General features: G+C 39.7%; 2 protein-coding genes across 8 annotated transcripts in view; one reads left to right on the forward strand and one right to left on the reverse strand.

Annotated features, from left to right (window-relative positions):
• The window catches only part of GTF2E2 (general transcription factor IIE subunit 2), a 99,346-nt gene that overhangs the window by 13,144 nt on the left and 62,586 nt on the right, over positions 1 to 23,616 (forward strand). For all 7 annotated transcript variants that reach the window (XM_054720072.1, XM_054720073.1, XM_028152574.2 and 4 more), the window contains exon 3: positions 12,799 to 12,890. In XM_054720072.1, coding sequence (XP_054576047.1) covers positions 12,799 to 12,890 — 92 coding nt within the window. The remainder of the gene's footprint in view (positions 1 to 12,798; positions 12,891 to 23,616) is intronic.
• SMIM18 (small integral membrane protein 18) lies at positions 1,142 to 1,487 on the reverse strand. The gene has a single exon (XM_008146204.3). It carries the CDS (start codon positions 1,436 to 1,438, stop codon positions 1,142 to 1,144), a length of 297 nt encoding a protein of 98 aa, XP_008144426.3. The 5' UTR covers positions 1,439 to 1,487.

Raw genomic sequence — 23,616 nt, forward strand, 5'->3', positions numbered from 1 at the left:
TGTCTTCAATAAACTAGAAAATACTGCTTTTTAATAAGTAGGGACTTTCAAGTGGAAGTATTTTTATTACCAAAATACATGTAGATGTAGTACTCTTTAAAAAAAAAAAAACTTTATTGTTGAGATTATTACAGACTAGAGGCCCAATGCATGAAATTCTTGCAAGAGTAGGCCTTCCTTTCCCTGGCTGCCAGCACTGGTTTCCCTCTGGCACCTGGGACCTGGGTTTTCCTTTGGCTGCCGACACCCGGGACCCACACCCAGGACCTGGGCTTCCCTCGCAGAGGGAGGCCCTGCCCACCTGCCGCAGCTCGCCAGTCAGTGGCCTGGGCCTCCCTCTGTGGGGTGATCATGGGGCAATGGCCGGGCCCCCAACCAGTTGTATCGCACCACCTTGGCTGGCCTGGTGCCAGTGAGTGTCATAGCGTGGTCCTGGATGGTCGTCCTGATGGTCGTCCTGCTGTTTGACCGTTTGGTTGATTTCCATATTATGCTTTTATTATATAGGATATGATGTCCCCCTTTTTTCCCCATTGCTCCCCTCTATTTTTTTAATTGATTTTTAGAGAGGAGGGAAGGAGAGAGAGAGGGAGGGAGGGACGGAGGGGAGGGAGAGAGAGAGAGAGAGAGAGAGAGAGAGAAAGAAACAGAAACATTGTTCAGTTGCCTCTTGTATGCACCCCCATCTGGGATCAAACCCACAACCTGCTTATGTGCCCTGACCAGGAGTCAAACCCATGTGACCCTTTGGTGCACAGGAAGACACTCCAACCAACTGAGCCACACTGGTCAGGGCATAGTACTCTCTTTGTTAGTCCACATAATTTGTTTAGGGATGAGTTGCTTTGGCATCATTAGCCTTGCTTATATTTTCCAGTTTCCCTTTTGCTGCTTAATATTGAATTCTAGGAATCTTTTATCTAGTTTTCAAAGTGTCATTTTAAAGAGATTGGTAAATTGTTCACATTTATGAAGTTTTACTGTATGTTTAATCAAAGGGATACACACACACAGTACATATTTAACTTGTCTTTCCCTTCTCAAGTCAGTCAATTTTATAATAACAGTTGGTCTCAAAGTTTTTTTCTCTGAAGTTGAAGGCTGTTTTCAGAGATTTTGCTCATCTTATGTAGAGTGAGTGCTAGACCACTTCAGTTTCACGTTTTCTGATGTTGTCCATCATGCTTCTAAGAGGGTTAGGTTCACTTTTCAAGTCTTTCACCGTTTTGTTTTTTACACAGCAGCAGCAGTCAAGCACTTCATAAAGGAAAGCCAGCACAACTAAAGATACCACTGTAAATATAAATAAAAGCAGAATGACAAAGCAGGCAGTGTTCCAGTTATCATGGAAAGGGTAAATTTTTTGAACTTGAAAACCAAGGTACTGATAAACAGATGTAGTGGTTTCATTCCATAGGCTGGAGCTCAGGGAGGCCATTCTTAGGATTCCACTTGTATTCTTTTGAATCTATAAAAAGATAGAAAATGAATATATGTAACCAGACTCTACAGATTTATCAATCCAAATCTCAGTGCTAAGATTTGTTAATAAATGTATATAGGCAATTTGTTCCTTTTCTGCCAGAATTAATGCCTGAATGGTATTAATTTAATAAATAAATTTAAAAACACATTTAATGGTATTAATTTTTTTAAAATGTGCTTTTATTGATTTTAGAGAGGAAGGAAGAAGGAGAGAGGGATAGATACATTAATGATGAGAGAGAATCATTGATAGGTTGCCTCCTGCACATCCCCTAATGGGGATCGAGCCTGAAACCCGGGAATGTGTCTTGATTGGCAATCGAACTGTGACTTCCTGGTTCAACACTCAACCACTGAGCCACAATGGCTGGGCTAATTTTTTCTATATCAATGCCATTGTAGTCTGTAAACCATACTATACAGTATATTTCTGTGTATATTATTTGTTAAACAAGTATGTACGTTTAACCTTTTGCACTCGGATGTCGAGTGTTACTCGACACGGTTAGCATTAGAATAAAGGAATCGAGGAAAAAGCAAGCAAGTGCAAAGGGTTAATATTCACACACAGAAATTAACTGGTAATGGAAGGGAAAAAAGGCAACTGAATTGGTTTAAAGTTTGACTAAAAAAGTGGTCAGGAATTCTTTGCATTTTAAGGTTATGTTCTTCAAAATGCCCTTGTGGATCCTCTCACCTTCTTAGTTCTGTGTATTTTTGGCTCCTATTTCCACTCTTAAACTTCGAGGACAGGGACCTGAATCAGGGAATAGTGGCTGAGTGAAAAATAGTAGAGAAAGAAAAGTCAAATTAAGTTGCCTATGAAGAAATTAAAATCTTCGGGTTTTTTTGTGTCTAAATGTTTCATGTGCCTAAATGACCTATAGATATATTTTTAAAAAACAGGCAAATTAAATGCCCCAAAGTTACCATTTATTGAATTATTCCATTTCATAAAATTAGCTAGTGAGTTCAAGTTTCAGTATTCTTGCATTAACTTTTGCTCTTGTTGACCTGAGACTTGTTGCCCCGATTTGAGAGTGTTTAAGATTAAAAAGTGACTTAAGCCGAAACCGGTTAGGCTCAGTGGATAGAGCGTCGGTCTGTGGACTGAAGGGTCCCAGGTTCGATTCTGGTCAGGGGCATGTACCTTGGTTGCGGGCAGATCCCTGGTGGGGGGTGTGCAGGAGGCAGCTGGTCGATGTTTCTAGCTCTCTATCCCTCTCCCTTCCTCTCTGTAAAAAATCAATGAAATATATTTAAAAAAAATAAAAAGTGACTTAAAACCTAAAACCATCCTATATAATAAAAGGCTAATATGCAAGTTGACCGTAATGACAGAATGACCAGAATGATAGCTCGACCAGTCACTATGAGGCGCACTGACCTCCTCTGGGTCCCTTTCTTTGGCTGGCAGGCTCCTATTGCCTGATGGCGAATGGGGAAATGGGAGTAGGTGGTGGGGAGTGGCGGGGCCAGCTGCCAGCAGTCGGGGAAGATGGCCCTGATCGCAGGCCAGGCCTAGGGACTGTATCCGTGCACGAATTTCGTGCACCAGGCCTCTAGTCTATATATATATAAAAGGCTAAGTGACTGTCCGACCGGTAGCTATGATGTGCAATGACCACCAGGGGCCAGATGTTCAATGCAGGAGGTGCCGAGCTGCAGTTACTTGGCAGCGGCGGTTCTCGGGTGACGCACCCCGGAACCAGAGAGGAGGGAGTCCGATTCTGGGGTGTGTCACCCGAGAACCGCCCTCTAGCAACCCGGGACCCTTCGGGGGATGTTGGAGAGGCGGTTTCGGCCTGATCCCCGCAGGCCAGGCCGAGGGCCCCACCCTCCAGAGGGACCCTGCTCACTCCACAGACGCCCTTCGAGATGCGGTGCCACCTCAGGTGCGGCTAGCTGAGAAGGGGCTGGCCGTGAAGGGACCACAGGAGGTTGGCTCCAGGTGTGTCCGGCCCATCTCACCCAGTCCTGCTCCGCTGGCCACATTCTAATTACTTTCCTTTCAATGTGCATGAATCCGTGCACTGGGGCACTAGTAACAATATAATTCCTTTAGTTTTCTTTGTTTTCTTTATAGATACACTTTTAAAACTTTGGGCTTGATAAATTGCTATCTTCTAAGCTGCTTGTTTTCTTAAGTCAGATTTGCTTGGCAAATCCCTTCACCTCTCTGGATGGACTTGGTTCCTTCCATTCTTCTTTTGTGTGTTTTGAAGGTTAAGTTGATGATCTGAGGCCAAAAGTAAAGGCTTCAATTTATTTTTCTTTTTGGATTTAAGAGTTCTTCAGTATTTTTTTGCTTTTTGTAAAATATATTTGATTGACTTCAGAGAGGAAGGGAGAGTGAGAGTGAGAGAGAAACATCAATGATGAGAGAGAACTTTTGATCCGGCTGCCTCCTGTATGCCCCACACCGGGGGATCAAACCCTCAATCCGGACATGTGCTCTGACCGGGAATCGAACTGTGACCTCCTGGTTCATAGGTTGACTTTCAACCACTGAGCCGCGCTGTCTGGGCAAGAATTCTTCAGTTTTATGATGCTTGGGACCCTTCATCTTGAATTGAAGGATAACAGACTAATGTACAAATTTGAATCAATTGCTTCGATTAGTTCTGGGACATACAAAAATACGTTGTCTATAACCCAGTATGTATTACATTACATTATTTTCAAACTATATCTGGAGATCTAGCCTTTCAAAGTTACCCTCTTCTAGCCTTTGAATTTTTTTTCTTCTGAGCATGTTGTGTTTTTTTTTAAATATGTTTATTGATTTGAGAGAGAAAAAAACATCAAAGTGAGAGAGAAACATCGATTGGTTGCCTTCCACATGCATCCCAACTGAGGATCAAACCCGAAACCTGGGGATGTGCCCTGACCAGGAATCGAACCAGTGACCTTTTGGTGCATGGAAAAACGCTCACCCAACTGAGCCACACCAGCCAGAGCATGTTCTTAGAGAAAGCAGGGTTGCAATGTTGACAGCTCCAAGGAGCACCATTCATATTGTATTGTGGGGTGCCATTCACATAGAGTTATATAATGTAGATTTCCTACCTCTCTAACCTTTGCATTATTGCTGCCTCTGATTCTAATCATCATGCACACAAATAGTCAAGTAACCACAGAAACAGACTCAAATGGAAACAAAAGTTAAGTCCTTTCTGACCCAGTCTTTCATGACACACACACACCCCTAAAAAAAGTTCAGCTTTCTTTAAGATTTTTAGCACTACTAAAATGCAGATATTCCTGGGAGGGGTAACACACATTGTTAGTTATTTTTACTTCAGTATGAATGAGTTTCAGGCCCTTTTTGAAAAGCAGAGCAAATAGAGGAGAGGGAAAGGAAGAATAGTAGGTCCTTGTGCCACTTATATGGGTAGATAGAATAGGAAAAATTACATAAGCGTCTATCTAATAATTTTACTTGTGCTAACCAACCTGGGACCTTTCCAGTATTGATGAAAGTATTTCTTAGATTTTTGGTTAAGGCCTTTCAGGGTGATTCCTTTTTAATCTCTGGGGAAAATAATTTTTTTTGAGGGGTTTCTAAACAATGATAAGGAGGGAGGAGAAAGTAGAGTGAAGCAATTTCCACATTATGCACCTCAAATTAGTTTAATCTACCTTATTAATTGACTTTATGTTAATTTAAAGTGTTAGTATGCTATTGATTTCAGAAATATCATAGCAATTAAAAAAAAATCAAAGTTTTACCCAGAATCCTATCTCCCGAATATATCAAACTTTTAATTTTTTCCTTTTCTCCTAGAAATTGGCTATATAAATCTATAACTCATACCTGGTTGAAATTATTACTTTGTATTTTAATTTATTATGAATAGGCCTTTTTAAAATTTGTTTTGACTTTAAAACTGGGGAGAATTTGTAAAGACTAATATAAGTTACTATTTCAAAATGAGATTTAAAAATGATTAGAAAGTTGGTTTAAGGAGCTTTATACTCTGTTTATTTTTGAGGTATAAATTAATTGCTTAAATTTTTTTCAGGCCCTTTCTCCCGTAAATAAATAGAGGGAGGGAGAGTGGGAAAAGGGGAGGAGAGAAAGTAGGGGCAGGCAGGCAGACAGATACACAACTAAATTTAATTATTTGAAATTAACTTGTACCCATTAATGAACTATTCTTATAGTTAAAATTAATATAGAATATATCCACCCAATTGAATATTATTCATGAATGAGGTAATTGTGTGGAGATAAGGAAAGATTTTTAGGATATGTTGTTAAGTGAAAAGAGCAAGGTACAGTACAGCATGTATAGGAAAGGGGGAAATATATTTTTATTTGCTTGTATCTGCACAAAAATCTTGAATATACAAAGTGATTACTTGTGGGCTTAGATGGACAGTAGTTTTGGGGGACAGGGGTGTGTGTGAGATTTCTCAAGATATAGCTTGTTACATTCTTCTGGTTTTTTAAAAATATATTTTGATTGATTTCAGAGAGGGAGAGAGAGATAGAAACATCAGTGATGAGAGAGAATCATTGATTGACAGCCTCCTGCATGCCCCACACTGGGGATCAATTCTGCAACCTGGGCATGTGCCTTGACTGGGAGTTGAACCGTGCTCTTGGTTCATACTGCTCAACCACTGAGCCACACCAACTGGACACTCTTTTAGTTTTTGAACCATTTGACTATATTACTGATTCAAAACCCAAATAAATATATTTTAAAAGTATTCCTTGCCTTTGACTTTTAAAAATCTACTGTGTTCTATATCTATTTAGTATATTTATTGAGATTTCTGGATTTTAAGAAATTAGGATTATCAAACACTGTCATTTTTTTTTTTTTAATCCTTACCCAAGGATATTTTTCCATTGATTTTAGAGAGAGTGGAAGAAAGATGGAAAGACAGAGAGAAACATCGATGTGAGAGAAACACATCGATTGATTGCCTCCTGCTCGAGTCCTGACCAAGGCCCAGGCTGGGGAGGAGCCCGCAACCGAGGTACGTGCCCTTGACTGGAATCAAATCCAGGACCCTTCGGTCCACAGGCTGACGATCTATCCATTGAGCCAAACCAGCTAGGGCAAACACTGTCATTTTGATTAGACTGCATACCTTATTCATACAGTTATGCTTATCATAATGCTTGTAATAAAACAGTGGAGAGCAGTGTATGCCATCTCCCAGGGCATTGTAAGCTTTGCTAGAAGCATCTAAGCAGTTTTAAGAAATAGTATGTACATGTCAGGATTATGTTACAAATGATGACAGTGAGCCTCCTGTAAGTGCATTGGTAACTGATGAGCAGCTTAAAACACTCACTTTCTAGTTAGCTTCTGGGCATAGCTGAAAATAGTAAACCCTTATAACCCATATAATACGGAATCATTTTTCGCCTTATATTTCATGTGATTTATTCCCCCCCCCCCCCCCCCAAAGTACAGTAGAGCTCTAGTAATTTTTTGTGTTAAATTTAGGGTAAAATGAATTTACTTTGGATTGGACAAAACTAGACATGCAAAAAGATATTGGCCATTAGGATTTTTTTTATATCCTGAGACTATATTTTTGAAACTAAAATGTAAATTTATATCAAGCAAATGCTGTAAACATGCCTTTTGAAAAGTAAGAGAAAATGGCAAAAAAACAAGACAAAGAAAAGTCTACTTTTTTGCATCCCCTCTAGCCCCTTTAAAATTTTATTACAGCCCTAGCTAGTTTGGCTCAGTGGATAGAACATTGGCCTGTGGACTGAAGGGTCCCAGGTTTGATTCTGGTCAAGGGTACCTGCCTGGTTGTGGGCTCAATCCCCAGTACGGGGGCGTGCAGGAGGCAGCCGATCAGTGATTCTCTTTCATCATTGATGTTTGTCTCTCTCTCCCTCTCTCTTCCTCTCAGAAATCAGTAAAAATATATTAAAACAATAAAGTAAAATTTCATTACAGGAATGGGGGGAAGTGTTAAGGTAAATACCATATACTTATTTAGTTTGTTATTTTTGAAACAATTACCTTCACCTATTTTTCCTCTAATTTCAAATGGTTCTAGTGAAATAATTTATGGGGCTAAGACTAGGAACTGTTTTGAAATCTTGAATTGCCAAATCAGAATAAATTTATGCTTTTGCTGTATTTATGGTAAAAGCCCTTGAATTGAATTTTCTAGTGCCTTTTAAGCATGTCACTTTGAAATATGATCAATTAATAATAATGGCCTTTACAAATAGAGCAATGCACTTACCCCTGGAACTCTCTGAGACTGGCCATGTGCCTCCATCTGTGCTAACTAGAAATGTGTTATGTGTTACCAGGGAAATGTAGGCTGATTATGGTTTTAAAACAATGTAGGTGGTAAGGGTTTTGGTTTACAATTTACCTGACATTTGAGTTACAAGTTAACTCTTTTTTTTTTCTTTTTCAAAGTAGTTTTTATTTTATCTGAGACTCTTTTTGGGTACCTATACTTTGTATGGTAAACAGGAATGTTTTCTAGGTAACGAACCCCATTGTGCTAAACCTGGAGAGATCTAATATCTTCTTATAGCAACCTTTGGTCTTTGTAAGGGACACTTATATTAGCTATATGCAGCTAAGAAACAAAACAAATAAAAACTATGAAAAAAAAGTTCTTTAAATAGATTTACCAGCAAAGAAAAGGGCAGAAGTTGGATCTTTAGGTCATCATTTATAGGTAATATCTTTGAACTGTAGCATCTACTAAATAATGATGTTTTCATGCTTGAATATTATAAAATTAGAAATTTGGTCAGCAGTTGCTACTGATTTTTAGTAGACATGAATGGTTAATCTGAGCCATGAAAGTAATTTTAGTACCTTGAAAGGTATTATACTATCCTACCTTAACCAGTTCTTAGGACATATTTTTATTTCTAAATGCAGTGAATTAATAAGACTTACCCCTTATTTATTGTGAGGGTCAATTTGAGAATAACTTTAACATTGAAGTTACTGTGTTATCTTTTTGTGGCATATGCAAAAATGAAAGGCTATTTCAAAAAGGTTTTCATTTAAAAATAGCATGACTTGAACATTGCAGTAATATGGACTTTAAGATTTTACTTATGTAAGGAAATTAAAATGTTAGAAAAGTCTGAAGCTCTAGAAATTATTTCTTTGCTTATAGTATAACGCAGCCTACATAATGGTACCTTTATGGTCTTTTTATTTTTATATAAAGATCACAGTTGTGATATTTTGTAGATTCACAAAATCAAATAAAAAACAAATTTGAACTATTTTCTCATATTTGTTAAAATATATCAAACTTTCTTGTAAGCAACTGCTTTTTACTAGCCAATATGATTTTCACATATATAATCAGAAAGCTTTAGTCCAAGATTCGCTTTTAGTCTAGATTTTTCTTTAAGAAAAATCCTTTGTTTAAGGCAGACCAAACTGCTGAAATGAAATAGTTCAGAGAAAATAAAATTAGCAAATAACCATTTAAAATCAAATGCTTATGGTTTACTCTGAGGTCTGGATATAGATCCGGTTAAAGACAATGTCATGAATTTTCCATTAAGGCACAGATGGTAAGGGTGCTCTCAAATAGCACAGGCAGTCTTTATGTTTCCATAATAAAATCCTGCCAAGCAATGAAATGAATACATTGCTTATTTTGGTTTTTAGTAGGAACAAAGCTTTCTGCTTGATTTTTATGGTAAAATATTTTTATACTGCATCATAAGGACATGTATTACTGAATGAAAAAAATCATATAAACCTACCTCTTGTCTGAAGGGCTGCTGTTGAAGCGATGGTATCGATGGTACGGTCTGTTTGTAATGCAGTCTAGTGCACAGCCAAGATGGAGCTGTGCTTCTATTGGTTGAACCACAGGGCAGCTGACAGTTTCCTCTACATTCATTTGCATTAAGTCCTGCCACCCTTATGAGTAAATCATTCATAAATGTGAATAAAGCTGTCTGGGATATCAGCTGTCACCCCTTTTCTTGCCTTATTTTTTGTCCTTCAGCTAAATTCCTGCGTAGGAATTTGTGAGTTAGCAATAAATTGATGTTTCCTCATTGTTTAACTGTAATATTTCAGATCCTTCAGTGAATATTTCGGTGCTGGGGCTAGAAGATAATGTCGAGAGAGGTAGCAACCTAGGACACAAACAGCCCAGGGTTATAGGCTTTATGTTTTCTCCAGGAAGTGTGCATACAATTTTATAAATTATATACATTTTTTCTTTTGTTACTGTGTTTTATTACTCGCATGTGGTGGTTTGATAGAGGAAAATTCTGAGAAAAAGAGAAATAAGGTTTTTGGCTTTACTAGTTGGGAGAGGATAGGTATACCACCCACATTAAAAAAGCAGTCTGAAATTTATTCAATTTTTTTAATCCTCACCCAACGATATGTCTTTTTAAAAAAATTGATTTTTAGAGGGGGAGGGGGAGAGAAAGAGAGAAACATCGATCTGAGAGAGACACATCAATGGGTTGCCTCCCATATGTGCCCTAATCAGGGATCAAACCTGAAACCTGAGTATGTGCCCTGACCAGGAATTGAACCTGGCACCTTCTGGTGTATGGGACCATGCTCCAAACAACCAAGCCACGGCCAGGGCAGCCTGTGAATTTAAATGGCAAAAGAACTCTCATTTGGATGTTTGAAATAGAATGTTTTTATTTATGGTGTATTATTTAAAGTTGTGGTCTAAGCATAACAGAATCAAGGTTTTTAATTACGGGGGTGGCTATTATAACAATAGTAGGCTGTAAATGGTTGCTATATAGACTTATTTTAATTATAGGTAAATCACTTTCTGAGGCCATAAAATACTAAAAAAAACAACATTTCAGAAGTACAAATTTTGTTTGTTTTACACCTGAGGATGTTTTTCCATTGATTTTTAGAGAGAGTCGGAGAGGGAAAGATGAGAGAAATATCGATGTGAGAGAAACACATCGATTGGTTGTCTCTTGCATGGGCCCCAACCAGGTCCTAGGCCAGGAAGGAGCCTGCAGCTGAGGTACGGGCCCTAGACCAGAATAGAACCTGGAACCCTTTAGTCCGAAGGCCAAGGCTCTGTCCACTGAGCCAAACTGGCTAGGGCAACATTTATTGTTTACTATATGGCTAATAATGAGTTAAATGCTGGAGACCCCTCTGGTAAACAAAACTGTGTGATTCATGATTGACCATTTAGTGCTTAATCTTAACATATCCATCATTTTTTTTGTCCTCTCAGTTAGTTGTTTATACAGATAAACTTTATATTACTTTACTAAAGTTAAGAAAACATTAGATGTACATTTATGAATTTCCATATTCTGACAAAATAGCCAATTTCTGATGGCATAATCTGTATAAAAGGCTAGTTAATGATTAAATCACAGGGTTTATCCCTGGATTTGAATATATATCCTGCCACTTACTATTCTGTTGTTTTTTTTGTTGTTGTTGTTGTTGTTTAAAAGTGGACAATAGTATCTCCTAAATATGACTTTGGGGAGGGATTAAATGAAAAAATCATTTAGCAGGGCTCTTGGCAAATAGTAAATGTTCAATAAAGCTTAGTTACTATATTGTTATAAGGGTCCTGGACATCTGAAAAATGAACCATGTAGGTAGGTAGTATTTCATAATTGGAAAAATGAGTGGGAAAGTACACTTATATGGCATTCTCATTCTTACTGTTGATATTTTGGGAAACATTAGTAAAGTAGTCTTTAATGTGTCAAGTAAACTACCAAAATGTAACAGTTATTTTTAGATGAAAATTGCATATGAAGTCTCATTTTAGAGTCATGAAAGCATATTCAATAAAGCCTTTTCACTAATCTCAAAGGAGTATTGCCATCTAGAAGCTGTTCTTTTGGATCTCTGACAATTGCTACATTTGACTTGTGGTTGTTCTAATGCATTCTTTTGCTTAAATTATTATCAAGCTGGTACCAGACATTGACTCTCTCCCATTTTATTTAACCTCTGCTCTTATGTATCAGCCACATGGGAACTTCATAATTTCTGACCTGATGCCATGCTAATAGAAAGTGTACTTCTGAAATGTGTGTGTGTGTTTTGTGTATGTTTTTTTTAGTATTTATGATGAATTTTTTTACTGTTTCTTGCTTGTGACTAAAGGAATGCATTTGTGCTGCAGGGTGGCATTAGATTTGTGCCTGTAAGAATGCAACAAAATGATAGATGTTCTGAAACGAATAATCCTCTGTACAGATTGCCCCTCGTTTCATGCTATCATTCTTTCTAAGCATCCATGTTTATGAAGTGGCAGTACTTACAGTTCTTATTCCTAACTTATCTCTCAAGTTTACTTTAAAATAATTATGGTATCATTCTTTTTATTCTATTAATGCCCATTTGTTTTAACTTGATAAGCAGAAATTGATGTCATAAGTGATATATTGAACTCTTTATCCCCAGAAGTAACCACTTACTTCTCATGGTTTTAAGTTTGTTAGAAAAGCACTATGGCCAGTGTGGTTAGCGTGTTGGGCCCGCACACTGAAGGGTCTTGGTTATATTCCAGATCGAAGACAACTAACTGGCTGTGGCTGGTTGCTCAGTGGTTAGAATGTCATCCTGAGAACCGAAGGGTCTTGGGTTTGATTTCTGTTCAAGGGCTCATACCTTGGTTTCAGGTTCAATCCCTAGTCCTGGTTGGGGCAGGTTTGGGAGGCAACCAGTTGTCTCTCTCTCACATCACTGTTTTTCTCTCTCTCCCGCCTCCTCCCTCCTTTCTACACTCTCTAAAAGATCAATGAAAAAAATATCCTTGGGTGAAGATTAAAAAAAAGAAGGCGGCGGCACGTACCTGAGTTGCAGGTTCAGATCCCCACCCTGGTTGGGGTGCATGAGGGAGACAACCAATCTATGTGTGTCTCTCACATCGATGTTTCTCTCTCTTCCCTCCCTTCCACTCTCTCTAAAAACTATTGAAAAAAAAAAATCCTCTGCTGGGGATTAAAAAAAATTTAAAAAGAAAAGCACTAGGGATCAGATTGAGATCTGTATTGTGTTTTGTTTAAAAAGTCTATTTATGGGGGAAATCTAATCAGAATTAAGGAAAGAGTGAGATAAAGTTACTTACAAAAGAAATGTATTTTAATGCTTTTGAATTATGTATACTTTGTTCCCATCCTTAGTTGAGACAATGGGTAGTTAATTATACACTCAAGGATTTTAACTTTTCACCAGGTTTTATAGTATAGAATTCACTGATAGAAAATCTCAAGAAAAATCTATATCTGAATTAAAGTGTTCTTAGCTGCTTACAAGTCATAATCATATCTAATATGAAAATCTTATGTTTTTTGAACTTTGTTTTCAGATCATAGCAATGGATCATTTAACTTGAAAGCTCTTTCAGGAAGCTCTGGATATAAGTTTGGTGTTCTTGCTAAGATAGTGAATTATATGAAAGTAAGTACTTCTTTCAGATAACAAAAATCCTATTTAACCTTTGGGCAGAAGGGGATTGGGATTTTTATAAGTAAATATGTGTGTGTGTGTGTGTGTGTGTGTGTGTATCACATTTTAAAAAATTGTATATTTTAATATATGTAGTTTATGCCTATTACATCTCTAAAACTGTAAAAATAATGTTTTAAGCCTTTTATATTTAATTAGAGGCTTGGTGCATGAAATTTGTGCACAGGAGGGGGGATGTCCCTCAGCCTGGCCTGCACCCGCTCACAATCCGGGAGCCCTTGGGGTATGTCCAACTGCCGGTTTAGGCCCGATCCAGTAGGACATCCCTCTCACAATCCAGGACTGCTGGCTCCTAACCGCTCGTCTGCCTGCCTGCCTGATCACCCCTAACCACTCTGCCTGCCTGCCTGATTGCCCCTAACCACTCACCTGCCTACCTCATTGCTCCTAACCACTCTGCCTGCCTCCCTCACCGCTCCTCACCCATCTGCCTCCCTGCCTCATCGCCCCTAACCTCTTGCCTACCTGTCTGATCGCTCCTAACCACTTACCTGCCTGCCTGATTGCCCCAACCACCTGTGCCTCAGCCCCCACCACCGTGGCTTTGTCCGGAAAGACGTCTGGAAGGTCATTTGGCTGTCCGGTCTAATTAGCATATTACACCTTTATTATTATAGAAGATTGACATTGCAGTGAGTCACCTAAGTATATTTAAGTTACATTAATTCAAGGATAAGTCAATACCTGTTTGCAAAACCCCTAAGAAGAGAATATTACTTCCATTGATGTGAGAAGTAGAAACTACATAGTTCATGCAGGTGGTGGTGATGGCTTTTCTACATCTTGGAGGAGAAAATTAGAGAATTACTGAGGGTCTTAGAAAAACATTAATTCATCAAATAATTTGAATTTAATGTTTGATGGAAGATTTAGTATTTTTTTGAAATAAGTTTTAATGATTATAACATTTTGGCTTACTAAAGACTTTGAATCCTAACTTATTAAAGCAAAATTTCATTTATAACTAGGATGGTTACTTGATTTCAAATTTGCACCATTCATTTGGCAAACTCTTATTCCCATTTAGTTAGTAGTTGTGTTTCTTGAAAAGAGTCAAAGTTCTGTATTTATAATTATTTCAAATTTCAGCTATCATTTAAAACATAAAAATCAAGATTTTATGCTGAGACTTTCATAATTTAAGAGTCTTAGTGTCTGCCTATGTCCATTTAATTTCTAGTAGAAATCTGGTTTATAATTTCCCATTATCAAATACTATACTTTGACACTTATGTATTCACCATTAATTTCATCCATCCATTACCCCACCTGATAAACAATTCTTAAAACCCACTATATACTGTTTGCAGCACTAAAGTTGGGAATACCCAGGAAAAAAATGTTTGTCCTTGTGGCTGTCCGTCTTTTGAGGGAGACTGACATTTACATGTCATGTTTTTGCTCTTTTGCTAATAGTCTTCACTTACATAGATGACCCTTACTGTAATTTTGTTTATCTAGGACAGTGTTCAAATTTTTACTCCTGTTCCCTGAAACAGTTTTGAAAAGTTGTGTATCCCTTTGCACATATTTAAATTGATAACTACAGTTTTTCAGCAAAAATGGCAAAGGATAGAATTTCTGGCATATTGTAATATTTTAATGAAATAAAGCACTCTTTTTTATATTTAACAAAATCTAAATGTCATCGTTAATTTAAAAATAAAAAACGAAGCCCTGATGAGTGTGGCTCAGTTGGTTGAGCATTGTCCCAGGCACCAGAGCTCACCAGCTCAATTCCCAGTCAGGGTACATGCCCAGTTTGGGGCTCAATTGCCATTAGGGGGCGTGCAGGAGGCAGCTGGTTGATGCTTCTCTCTCTCTCTCTCTCTCTCTCTCTCTCTCTCAAATCAATAAAAACATTAAAAAAAATTAAAACAAAACTCAGTGGTTGGAAATTTATTTTCCCCTTGAACTTATTTGTCCATCCTGTTACTCCCTTTATACTATATGCTAATGTTATGTATTTTTATGCTTGAAAATCTTCTATTGAATATCTGTCAAACTTCTTTGTCACAATTATTTACATATATGTATACATTTTATATATATATATATATATATATATATATATATATATACACACACACACACACACACACACACACCATATTTTTCGGCATATAAGACGACTGGGCATAAAGATTTTCCTGGGTTAAAAAGTTGTCTTATACACCGGAAAATACGGTGTGTGTGTGTGTGTGTGTGTGTGTGTGTGTGTGTGTATATGTATGTGTATGTGTGTATATGTATGTGTATCTGTATCTATATATCTATATCTATATCTATATCTATATCTATATCTATATATGAACTAGGGGCACAGTGCACGAATTTGTGCACCTTGAACTGTGGGCTGTGTGGCTGTGGTGGGCACAGGGGCAGGTCTTGGCCTATCCTCTGCGCCCCCTCCTGCTGTGGCCCCTGGTCCCCTGTCTGCCAGCAGCCCCACTCCTGCTGCTCCCATGTGCTGACGGCACCGGCCCCGCTCGTACCTGCTGATCATGTTGGAGTGATTGGGGCTGGCGCCAGCAGTGGTGCAAGCGGGGCCAGCGCCATCAGCAGGTGTGAGTGGCAGCTGCTTCCCAGATTGCCCCTCAGGAGCAGGGGGAGGTGGAGAAGCCCTCAGGGGTGATCGGGGCTGGCAGCTGCCACTCACACCTGCTGATGGCGCCGAGCGATCAGAGCCAGCGCCAGGCACCAGCAGCGGGTGCGAGTGGCGGCTCTGGCGCTGGCAGCGGGTGCGAGTGGGGCCGGCACCAGCAGCAGGTGCAAGTGCTGGGCAGGACCGTGGTGTGAGGGAGCAAAGAATTTTCAGTAACCACCAGAGGCTCGCCCCAATGACAGCAACCAGTGCCCCGCCTTGGTCTGGTGCCCCTGCTTACCTGCTCCACCGTCCCATTGTGGCCGATGCTTGCCATGTTCTGTGCTCTGCCGCCTGCTACCAACGCCTGCCATGTTCCATGCACACCCCCTAGTGGTCAGTGCACATCATAGCGACTGGGTGTTCGATTGTTCCGCCATTCGGTCTATTTGCATGTTAGGGTTTTATATATATATATATATAGACTAGTGACCCAGTGCACGAAATTTGTGCACATTAGAAGGGGATTAATTAGAGGAAACATTTTAATATTGCTGTTTGCCCTTTCTCTATAATTAGAAGTGTCAGTGATGAAAGAAAATTAGTAAAATGTATATGAAAATTTTCTTCCTGACAGAGTCTGAGGTGCACCATGGGAACTAGAGTCAAGTCCCCACCCACCCACGTGTGCCTCGAAATCGTGTGAGACCCAGACCTGGCCGGCCCCACCCCCATTGGGCTAGATCCAGACCCAGCCGGCCCCACCCCTGTCAAGCCCTGCCGGGTGGGGGGCGCAGCCTCAGATCCCTCGGCCCGGTGCCGGTGTACACTGCTTGAGGCCCCCATCAAGCCCTGCTGGGCCGGGGGCACTGCCTGAGGTCCCCTGTCAAGCCCCACCAGGCATGGGGCGCAGCCTCAGGTCCCCTGCCCTGGTCCAGCGCCACGCAGCCTCAGGTCTCTGCTGATTGCTCATTAAGGCTCTTTATGGGAACTCGGTCTCCACTGTGTGCGCAGCCATGTTTTGTTACGGGATCCCCACCGCTGCTGTGGGCGCAGCCATCTTGTTACGGTGTGATGGTCAGTTTGCATATTCCCTCCTTATTAAGATAGGATTAGAAATGTTTTCCTTGCGACTGTAATGCTCTAGGTATTAAAAATACCTTGGTTTGAGATATCATCATAATTATTAGCACACAGTTGATTAGAATGCCTTATATGAAAATTTTGATTAAAATTTACTTTGTAATAATTATTCAATAGAAATTCATTTTTTTAAAAAATGAAATGAGCCCTGGTCAGTGTTCTCAGTGGTTAGCGTGTCGCCCCACACACCGAAGGGTTGTGTGTTTGATTCCTGGTCAAGGGCACTTAACCTGGGTTGCAGGTTTGATCCCCAGCCCCAGTCAGGGTGCTTATGGGAGGTAATCAATCACTGTCTATGTCTCTTACTCCATTCCTCCATCCCTCCCTTTCAGTCTCTCTGAAAAGCAATGGAAAAAATATCCTCATGTGAGGATTAACAACAAAAATTTTTGTTTTAATCAAATGCATGGTGCTGTCTTTTTTCTTCCACCAGTGATTCTTGTATCTGGAGAGAGAGAGGGAGAGAGAGATAGATATTAATTATTGATAGAATGAAACAGGATTTGGCAGCAATTTCTGCTCTTATTTTTAGATTTTGTAGGTTTAAGTGCTGAGAAATAAATGGTTATATAAATATATATTCTAATGGGAGTTTTATGATAGCAAAATCTTGCAAGTTATATGCCAAAAATCACTTAGTGATTTATCATCAAGCATCCATCAGTTGACAGTTCTATTAGGCCTCCTTCAGTTTTGTTGAAAGCAAAATGATGTGAACTGCCTAACTTGCCAAGGGATTTGTTACCTGGTCCTTAACCATTGACTTTTTTAGTTTCTAGAAGTATATCAGAAAGACTTTACCAGGACTTAGCAAGTGTCTCTTTATATCATTTCCCCCTGTTCTCCTGTAGACACTCTTTAATCTGTTACAATCAGAAGTGGTTGAGAAAATAAAAATATTAATTTCAGTACACCTTTACCAATGTATTTTTTCATAAAATGCTTTTATGTATATAAATACATTTTTGTCAAAACCCTCAGGCTGAAGGCTTAGCTTATTTGATTTATGGAAAGTATCTCTCGATTAACGAAGCTAGTCTCCATTATCAAACCAACCAGCTATATCATAAAATATCTTCTACTTTTAAGTTCAAATAAATAGGTTAATACACATTTTAAATATGTTTTAATTGATTTCAGAGTGGAAGGGAGAGGGGGAGAGAGAGATAGAAACATCAATGATGAGATAGAATCATTGATCGGCTGCCTCCTGCCTGCTCCCTCCTGGGGACCGAGCCTACAATGCAGGTATGTGCCCAGCCTGGGAATCGAACCATGACCTTCTGGTTCATAGGTTGATGCTCAACCACTGAGACACACTGGCTGGGCAATACACATTTTAAATAATATAAAAGAGAAATAAATTATACAATGCATACTAAAAGATACTACTAAGGTAATTGAGATGAAAATTATATAGATCAAATAGAATTATTATATCAATTTTTATAATTTAAAGAATAGGCTGCTTATCATGTTACATTGAATCATTATCCTATGTAATAAAGAGGGTAATATGCAAATTGACCATCATTCCAACACACAAGATGGCTGCCCCCATGTGGACACAAGATGGCCGCCACAAGATGGCCAGCTGGGGAAGGCAGTTGTGGGCTATCAGGTCAGCAGGGTAGGGCAGTTGGGAGGGACCAGGCCTGCAAGGGAGGGCAGTTAGGGGTGACCATGCCGGCAGGGGAGGGCAGTTAGGGGCAATCGGGCCGGCAGGGGAGGAGTTAGGCGTTGATCAGGTGGCAGGGAGTGGTTAGGGGGTGATCAGGCTGGCAGGCAGAAGTGGTTAGGGGCAATCAGGCAGGCAGGTGAGCAGTTGGGAGCCAGCAGTCCTGGATTGTGAGAAGGGATGTCTGACTGCCCATTTAGGCCCGATCCTGCCGGGCAGACATCCCTCGAGGGGTCCCAGGTTGGAGAGGGTGCAGGCTGGGCTGAAGGACACACCCCCACCCCTGTGCATGGATTTCGTGCACCGGGCCTCTAGCAAATTACATAATAAAATACTTATGAAGTAAGGGATATGGAAAAAGGTGTGTTATTGCTTTTCTAAATGTGTGTGCCTTTATCTTCTGATCTCTGATATTCAGCTTTTAGATATAAATAAAAGGGAATAACTTTTATTCAGAAATAACTCCATTAATAACTTTATTTTGGGATATTTAATGGAAAAGGATACCTATTGTTAAAAATTAATTGGGCCCTGACTGTTGTGTCTTAGTTGATTGGGCATCATCCCATGCACCAGGAGGTCACTGTTTTGATTCCAGTCAGGACACATGCCTGGCTTGTGGGCTCGATCCCCAGTAAGGGGCAGCCAATCCATGTTTCTCTCTCATCAATGTTTCTCTCCCTTTCCTCTCTAAAAAAAAATAAAAAATCAATGAAAATGTTAGAAAAAAAGAATTGGTCTTAGAGCTAGCTATGACTTTTGTAATAGGAGGTAGGAATATTAAACTGGTTAAAAGATGTAATGAGAATTACATCTAATTAGAATAAAAATTTCATGATAGAATTTGACAAAATAGGTTTTAAACTTTCACAATGAATAATTCACACTTAATCTAAAATAATTTGTATGCAGTTTTTGTCTGTGGGTTTTATGGAGATAATTTCAACAGTTTGGTAGTCCTGGAAAATACTTCTGTTATATGTAAAAAAAAATCAGCCTCCTTACTTGATACTGTTTTAGCTCTTTAAATGTGCTTTTTCTTCAAGCTAATAAATATTCAAGGAGTGAATTTTGTGAATTGCTGAGGAAAATGACTTCTGTTTAAGTACCTGAAACAATCGAGTTTTATTAGATGTTTCTTACCAGTGGTCCCTTTGCTCTTATTAGATTCTCCCAAAGAGTGATGCGTTCTTGGATAGTACAGCATGGAGGTGGAATGTGTGGAAATAGAAGAGACAGAGTTCTTTAAATGAAACTGCTCTCAATTGCCCATGAACTATAATGTATCAGAATTTAGATAGCCCTGTTAGGGGCCAGAATATCCCATTTTGAACTGTTGGAAAAATACATAACACTGAAAAGGACAAGAAGCTATATAGTGAGTAGTCTGTGACACCTCAGCTATCTTTATAAAAGCTTCCCCCAAATATTTTTTTGACTTGTGCTTTTCTTGAGGCCCTAGAGTTTATTACACCTCCAGGCAATGCATTATAAATTTGGGTGGAAGTGAAAGTTTTACCCCTTTTTTTGAATGAGGGTAGGACCTCTTTTGAGAGAGGAAAAAATACATGTGAAAGGTGATCTGTTAATTGATTCTTGGAAAGTTTTCAACTGTCTCTTGTGTAGTCTTTTTGAAGATCTTATAAAACCAAGAACTTAAAGATAGCAACAAAAAAGCTCCTTATATGCCATAACCAGTTTGGCGCAGTGGATAGAGCTTCGGCCTGCGGACTGAAGGGTCCCAGGTTTGATTCCGGTCAAGGGCATGTATCTTGGTTGCAGGCACATTCCCAGTGGGAGGTGTGCAGAAGGCAGCTGATCAATGTTTCTAACTCTGTCCCTCTTCCTTCCTCTCTGTAAAAAAATCAATAAAATATATATTTTTAAAAAGCTCCTTATAGTTGATTAATTTACTTATTAACTTACTCTTCAGTTGTCAATGAGAATTACTTTGAAGTTATATGGAGAAAGGTCAAGGGATGCTTTTAGGCAACTATGAGATACAATTTGCCCACCTTTAAATGTTACTAATGTGTGGATCTTTCAGGTGTGTCATAGTGTGTTGAGCAGAGGAAGCTTTGTTGGGTTATGATGTTCAACTAGTTGCAGATTTTTAAAATATATTTTTATTGCTTAGAGAGAGGGAGGGGAAGGAGAGAGCGATAGAAACATTAATGATGAGAGAGAATCATCGATCGGTTGCCTCCTGCACGTCCCCTACTAGAGATCGAGCCCACAACCCCTGGCCTGTGCCCTGACCAGGAATCAAATCACGCCCTTCTGATTCATAGGTCGATGCTCAACCTGTGATTTTATTTTTATTTTTTTAAAATTTCTTTATTGATTAAGGTATTATATATGTGTCCTTATTCCCCCATTAGTGATTTTATTTTTTTAGAGCAGTTTTAGGTTTATAATAACTGGGCAGAAAGCAGAGTTCTCGTGTGTTCACTGCTGCCACCCCAACCTCCCATGCTCTCGACATCCTGCACCATATTCTTCAAAATCTATGAATATACATTGATACATCATTATCATTTTAAGTCCCTAATTTACATTAGGATTCACTCTTGGTGATGTACATTGTATGGGTTTTGACAAATGTATAATGAATGTGTTCATCATGATAGTATCATGCAGAATAGTTTCACTGACCTAAAAATCCTGTGTGCTCTGCTTGTTCATCCCTCCTGCTCTCCCTTTTATTTTTTTAATATATTTTATTGATTTTTTACAGAGAGGAAGAGAGAGGGATAGAGAGTTAGAAACATCAATGAGAGAGAAACATCGATCAGCTGCCTCCTGCACACCCCCCACTGGGGATGTGCCCGCAACCAAGGTACATGCCCTTGACCGGAATCAAACCTGGGACCTCTCAGTCCGCAGGCTGACGCTCTATCCACTGAGCCAAACCGGTTTCGGCCCTCCTGCTCTCTTAACCCTTAGCAGCCTCTGAATTGTTTACTGCCCCCATAGTTATGCCTTTTCCAGAATGTCATATAGTTGGTATGTAGCCTTATCAGATTGGCTTCTTTCACTTATTAATAGGCATTTAAGGTTCCTCCATGTCTTTTCGTGACTTGATAGTTCATTTCTTTTTGTGCTGAATAATATTTCACTGTCTGGATGTACCCAATTTATCAATTCACCTACTGAAGGACATTTTGATTGCTCCCAAGTTTTGACAATTATGAATAAAACTGCTACAAACATTTGTGTGCAGGTCTTTGTGTAAACATAAGTTTTCATCATCTTTGAGTAAATACTAAGGAACATAATTGCTAGATCATATGATAATGAAGAGTACCATATTTTCCGGCGTATAAGACAACATTTTAACACGGGAAAATCTTCTCAAAAGTCAGGTGTTGTCTTATACGTCGGGTGTCATCTTATATAAGTGTCGTCTTATAGGGCGGGTGCTGAAACTTCCGAGCCGGACTGGAGAATCTGCGATTGCTGCATACGGTGGGGGGAGCTCAAAAAACGGCTGCACTCCATTCATTTCAATGGAGCTGGACGGAGAGGACGGAGACCGCAAGTGTCTCCGGTCGGCTCCTTTTTGTGCCGCATACGGTCTCCGTCTGGCTCCACTGAAATGAATGGAGTGCGGCTGGGTGCTCGCTGCATATGGCGGGGATGCGGCCGCGGCCGTTTTTGAGCTCCCCCCCACCGTATGCAGCGACCTATGAAAGCAGCAAGGGCGGCGCTGTACAAGTACGGTAGAAGAAAATCCACTCACCAGGATTCGTGAAAAGAAGTGACTTAACGTGGTCCCGATGACAAGGTGAGGGGGTGCCTCACTGGGAAGGTGTAAGTGAAGGACGGAGCAAGCTGCAGGCGTCCGGGTTGCCCGGGGTATGGAAAAAAGAGATAGAGTGGCACTGTGCCCAGAAAAACACGCCTCTTTCACCCATCTGGCCTGCCCTTGTATCCTATTACTGTACGTTTGTTTGCACTTCAGTGGGCCAGATCTAACCCAGATCACAGCAACAGATTTAAGGCCACTGTATCCTGGTGTACTAGATCATGGGAAGGCATAATATGGTACTGAGGCAAAAGACGAAAATTGCCCAAAAATTACCTGCAGATCTTGATAGCAAAGTAAATAGTTTCCATCGATACGTAATACAACAGCGCACTGAACATGGCTATGCGTTAAGTAGTATTGGAACTATGGATGAAACTTCAATGAATTTTGATATGGTTGGAAATAAAACTGTCCATCAAAAAGGTGAAGAAACAATTTTAATTAAAACAACAGGACATGAGAAGTCCAGTTTTACAGTGGTACTAGGATGCACAGCTGATGGCGCCAAACTGAGACCAATGATTACTTTTAAAAGAAAAACAATGCCGAAACTCAAGTTCCCTGTTGGTTGTTTTGTACATGTGAATGAAAAAGGCTGGATGGATAAAGAAGGGGTAAAGCTATGGCTTGATAATGTATGGAGCAGGCGACCAGGTGGACTTACTAAAAAACGTAGTCTACTGGTGTGGGATATGTTCAGGGCTCATTTAACTCCCAGCACCAAGCAAAGGCTTGCAAGACCAAACACAGATGCGGCAGTTATTCCTGCAGGATTGACATCGTTGGTACAGCCACTGGATGTGTGCCTAAACAAGCCATTTAAAGATCGCATTCGAGAACAGTGGAGTGAATGGATGGTTAGCGGCGAAAAGTCATTCACAAAAGGAGGAAACATGCGTGCTCCACAGTTGGATGTTTTGTGCAAGTTTGTCATAAAAGCCTGGAATGATATTGATTCAGAAACAGTAATCAAGTCTTTCAAGAAGTGTGGCATATCAAATCATTAGATGGTATGGAGGACGACTACTTGTGGCAAGATGAAGAGGAAGCTGAAGCTGAGATCACACCACCTGATAGGAATTCGATCCATACGATGACTGCCTTACAAATGTATCACAAGATGTCAGTGATGTAGTACTTTTGATATCAGATGACGAACAGGAGGATTTTGAAGGCTTTTAAAGGGAAACTGTCATGCCAGCAAAACCTGTAAAAATACCGTAGCTTGCCGTTATGATGGGCGTTGCTAGCTCGCCAGGGACTTGCCCGGCACTTGCTCTCTCTCTATTGTTTGTTATCTTCCTCCTATCATCATCAGTTCCAGTTTGGTTGACAGCTTAGAAAACAAAGCATGGCAGCTCCCATGGGTTTATTGTCTTATCCTTCCTTTCAGCTTTAGAGTGAATTAGGAAAAGTTTAATCCACTTGCACTGTTTTATGT

This window comes from Eptesicus fuscus, chromosome 8 (genome assembly GCF_027574615.1).
Source record: "Eptesicus fuscus isolate TK198812 chromosome 8, DD_ASM_mEF_20220401, whole genome shotgun sequence".
NCBI classification, from domain to species: Eukaryota; Metazoa; Chordata; class Mammalia; order Chiroptera; family Vespertilionidae; genus Eptesicus; species Eptesicus fuscus.